The sequence below is a fragment of the Salmo trutta genome, chromosome 21, assembly GCF_901001165.1.
Source record: "Salmo trutta chromosome 21, fSalTru1.1, whole genome shotgun sequence".
Taxonomy (NCBI): domain Eukaryota; kingdom Metazoa; phylum Chordata; class Actinopteri; order Salmoniformes; family Salmonidae; genus Salmo; species Salmo trutta.
The window spans coordinates 44,643,049-44,648,078 of NC_042977.1; the positions used below are offsets into that span (position 1 = coordinate 44,643,049).

The following is a 5,030-nucleotide window of genomic DNA, read 5'->3' on the forward strand; positions in this document are numbered from 1 at the left end:
CTCTCTCTCGCCCTCCTTTCCCCCTCTCTCTTCTCCCCTTTTTCCCTCTCTCCTCTTTCTCACTCTTTCCTCTCTTTCCCCTCTTTCCTCACTCTGTAGTAAAAAATAACTTTCACAAGAACAGAAAAGTGAAAGGAGAATGTTAGATTTGCGTTTCACTACTCAGTTATTTTTAGGCAGGCTTCTACTTGTTGGCAGATTGAACTGAAATCTGTGATTAACCTTTTTCCTCTGCAAATTGCCAAATCCTCTCAAATGGACCAATAGTCAGTGCAATGTAGCTCGATGCAGATATTGAGTGAGAGGTACCAAGTGCAGCTGCCTGCTCCTACCTGTCTTGCCTGTCTCTTTCAGCGACAGAGTAGTGTCACTTCTAATGGGAGGCGTGATCAGTTAGCAGCTCAGGTAATATGTATCATTTCGGTTGAATGTAAGGACCTCTGACGTCCATGTGTAATTTAGCCATCAGAGATATGTGTCCCAAATGGAACCCTATTCCATAAAATAACAAAAGTAGTCCTCTAAATAAGAGAATAAAGACAGTGCTATTTGGGACTGCTGTGTCCCCCCCTGTCCCATCCAGACATCTCCCCAGCCCAGTCAGCCTCTAATTATGGAAATATGTTTGTATTTATAGGCTGAACCCACAAAGAAACACTGGCCTTGTCAGAGTAACAGCTGGAAAACATATTTTCAATTGAACCAAGTCTGAGGTTGAGAAGAGGTGTATAGAGTAGCAGTGTGTATACGCTTATAGTCTAATCAACTGTGTGATAGAGTGAATGTATGATCTTAGGTCTGTCCTACTACATCCATCTACAGTGTAAATATAAAGCCCATATTCAGGGCTGGATGTGGTTTATTAAACTAGTACAACGTCTGAACAACTTTCTCAAAACAAGGAGGATGTCTGCTGACTATCGGACTAAATGCATCATTACACACATCATGATATCAATCAAGAATGAAATACAAATCAATATAGTTCAACGTATTTTAATATTTACAATAAATACACCATTTACAGTATAAAATGAATACAGACTTCAGTCAAAAATAAGGATACACAAGACATCTAGCCCTGGTAGTGTACAATGAGTCTGGACCCATCTTTCTGCACCCAAATCACACAATTTCATCCAAAAGATGTGCATGAAAACAGAAAACAGTTGAGGCTGAAGGTAAAGTTACAGTATTTGGGCCGTTCAAATCATTGAGGCAGTTTTCAATAACAAAACGTATTTCACTAATAGCAGACTATGTAAACATGTCTTATTTTGGTGCCCTTCTAGTTCTGCAGTGGACACTTACAGGTAGAATAACAGAAAGGCACTTTTGTGTTGAACACAGCACTCCAGTTTTTCCAAGGAAAGAGAATAAGTACAGGGCCAGCCCCACATACAACCAAACACCCTACCAAGCGTTTCTAAAGCTTTAATATAACAATAACCAAGGTAGTACCAGCTACATTACTAGAAAATAATCACACTAAACATTTATCAATATACATATTTTAAAAAATTAAAAGTTGGCATGTAAAACATCTTAAATATGAAAAAGACAGATAAACAAAATAGGTCTGAAGGTCACCCCTTAATAATAACCCACCATCAGTCCAAGTCGTGTACATCACATTCACATGTGTCGCTTCATGTGAAGCGCAAGGTGGTCGGACCGGGAGAATGCGCGCTCGCACAGGTGGCACTGGAAGGGCCGGTGACCGGTGTGTTTACGGAAATGCCGTGTCAGTTCGTCGGAGCGAGCGAATTTCCAGCCGCAACCGTCCCAACTGCAATGGTATGGCTTTTCACCTGCAGAGACAAAGAAGAGAGAAACGTCAGCATAAGCTTCCGTTGGGATAACGTCAACAGTCAAGCAACTATATGTATTCACCAAGAATACGGCTGTGTAATAGCATATATGCCCAATGTTAGACGTAATGTTGCGTAATTCGTCAAAAAACAATAATATTCCTTACCAGTGTGCGTTCTGTGATGCGCCTTCAGATGTGAACTCTTGGTGTAAGTCTTACCGCACCCAGCGAATGTGCAGGTGTGCGTAGCTGTGCGCTTCCGCGGCCAGGTGCGGCGACCTCTCTTGGGCTTGGTCTCCAGCAGTTCCAGCGGAGAGGACGGAGGCGTCAGCAGCACCCTCTGTGTGTTCGGCTGCACGCTCAGTCCCTCCTCGTACATGCCGAACTGGTGAGCGCCTTGGTATGGTCCAAGCTGCATCTGTGCGGCTGGAGGCGCTCCGGGGCGTTGGTGTGTGTACGTCGCCGAGGAGTGGTAGTTCTGTGGGAAGCTCATGGAGTGACACATCGGTACCTGCTGGTGGCACTCGGAGCTCCCCTGGTCGTTGGGGCTGAGCGGTGGCGTCATGTTGCTGGCTGCACGCGGAGAGACGGCTACTCTCGGCTGCTCAAAGGACATCATGCACGACACGTTTCCCTCTTGCTTGATTTTTGGACAGCTCTGGGGGCCCATGCTCATAACGGGTCCATAACCGTCCATGGACGGCTCCACTTTGATGTTATCAATAATGTCCTTTCTGATGGGAAAAAGTGCAGAGTTGACATAAAACCGTCCTTGGACGCTATAGGTATTACGAGTAATATCGACTCCGTAGTTGTTCTCTCCCTCGGACCTGAGAAGCTCCGCCATCAGACTGGTGCTGTAGGGGGGAGGCGGGGAGCTGTGCTCGCTGGACGGGTAGGACGGCATAGGGCTCCCGGTGGTGAACAGGTTGCCTGGATAATCCACTGAGGGCATGTTATACAACGCTACACCTGCTCCCAGCGCAGCGGTAGGCATGCCGTCTGATCCAGTGGTGTTTGCCAGAATGAAATCCAAATCTAAGTAGTTACTCAGATCTTCGTCGTCTTTCCTTTCGATGCTCCGACAGTCCGTGTTCTGTACCATATCAAGCATGGAGCAGTTGGAAGTCATCGGTTTGTCCATGTCGCTTTTCCACCTCTGCAACAACCAATAGGGGGGAAAAGACATTAGATATATGACACAATACACACAGAGGTGAATCTCCAAGCAGAAGGCGAAAACCGAAACACACACATGATCATACAAGTTTGAGGTCTGTACTTACGTCTTCTAAACTTTTGGTTTGGTTTGCGAATGTCGAGATGGGTGGCAGAATCACACCGGATAAAGCCATTTAAAAGTCACAATAAATGCGTATTTGTTTCTTGTCAAAGTTGATTCAGTGAGTGAGTGCCTTTTTGAGCTCACCTTCCACCAAAATATCTAACTGTTCCAAAGTTGCGCTTGAAAGACACCAGCAAGCAGTAGGTCGTCCAGGCTTATAAATATGGTAGCCGAGTAGCTGGACCAATTGTGCGCCAGCGAGGAAATACGTTCAGGATGATGATAAATTTAGCTCCGGTATATAAAGCCGTCCTCCGGTGAGCTAAGTTACTCCGCTCTGTCTCTCTCTGTCTCTCTCCACTCCGCCGTTCAGCCGAGCCTATAAAGCGCTGGGGAACCTCCCTCCACGCCGGCGCTTCATAGACCAACCCACCTGGAGGCGGAGGGAGTGCAAGCGTGGCACGTACTTGTCAAAAACATACAAGATGTCATCATTACACATACATCATGTGGCCAAAGGAATGAAGTTACATCTGAGAAAAATAAAACAGGCCAAATGTTTGATTAACTAAGCCCATTTCATTTCTTACAGTTTAGTTGTACTTTGTCAATAATTTAAATCTAAATTCAACTCACAATTTACACTGAACCTTGAATTACTATTAAACAAATATTTAAAATAGGGTTTGGGATAGCCTAGAGATAAACATTCAGAACATGTATGTAACGATGCTACATGAGATATCTTATTACATGTTAAAAATGTTTACATCTAATTTATTGTAGGCCAATTGAAAGTTTCCGTGCTCAGTAAATGTGAGCTAATTTAATTTAAACCTGTTTAACCCTTATGGTTTGTACTAGAAGAATATTGTCCCCTCTCAGCATGCGTGTCTAAATGCAACTATATCAGGCGCTTGGAAACTGTTTTCACAGATGTTTTCACAGTTGTTTTCACAGATGTTTTCACAGATGTTTTCACAGATGTTTTCACAGTTGTTTTCACAGATTTTAACTGCTTTTAGACACATGATGTTAACATGATTTAACTCCCCTATGAGCGATCCTATTCAGGTGTAAATAACAAACAGTGATTGGAATCAGTGGTCGGAAAGTTGATGGGGTTGACGACATTTGCCCTACCTCACCTTACCCTACCTCACCTTACCCTACCTTACCTGACCCTACCTCACCTTACCTCACCCCACCCTACCTCACCTTACCCTACCTCATCCTACCCTACCCTACCTCACCCCACCCTACCCTACCTCACCTTACCCTACCCTACCCCACCCTACCTACCCTACCTCAACTTTCCTTACCCTACCTTACCTTACCCTACCTTACCTCACCCTACCTCACCTTTCCTTACCCTACCCCACCTTACCCTACCCTACCTCACCTTACCCTACCTCACCTTACCCTACCTCACCCTACCCCACCCTACCTCACCCTACCTTACCTTACCTCACCCCACCCTACCTCACCCTACCCTACCTCACCCCACCCTACCTTACCCTACCTTACCTTACCCTACCCTACCTCACCCTACCTTACCTTACCCCACCTCACCTCACCTTACCCTACCTTACCTGATCCTACCTTACCTTACCCTACCTTACCTTACCCTACCTTACCTGACCCTACCTTACCTGACCCTACCTCACCCTACCCTACCTTACCTGACCCTACCTCACCCTACCCTACCTTACCTTACCTGATCCTACCTTACCCTACCTTACCTTACCCTACCCTACCCTCCCCTACCTTACCTTACCTACCCTACCTAACCTGACCCTACCTAACCCTACCTTACCTGACCCTACCTTACCCTACCTTTCCTTACTCTACCCTACCCTACCGCCCCCTACCCACCCTACCCTACCTTACCTGACCCTACCAACCCTACCTTACCTTACCCTACCTTATCCT

General features: G+C 45.7%; 1 protein-coding gene across 2 annotated transcripts; it reads right to left on the reverse strand.

Annotated features, from left to right (window-relative positions):
- Positions 1-980: 980 nt before the first annotated feature.
- On the reverse strand, positions 981-3,475 carry LOC115157541 (Krueppel-like factor 2). Of its 2 annotated transcripts, none has more exons than XM_029705891.1 (3): positions 3,100-3,475; positions 1,979-2,972; positions 981-1,811 (listed from the first exon to the last, which is right to left on the reverse strand). In XM_029705891.1, the coding sequence occupies exons 1-3, from the start codon at positions 3,166-3,168 to the stop codon at positions 1,636-1,638; spliced, it is 1,239 nt and encodes a 412-aa protein (XP_029561751.1). In that variant the 5' UTR covers positions 3,169-3,475; the 3' UTR covers positions 981-1,635. The 2 variants fall into 2 exon arrangements, with proteins under 2 accessions (XP_029561751.1, XP_029561752.1); XM_029705892.1 differs by having other exon boundaries at positions 3,243-3,474.
- Positions 3,476-5,030: the final 1,555 nt, after the last annotated feature.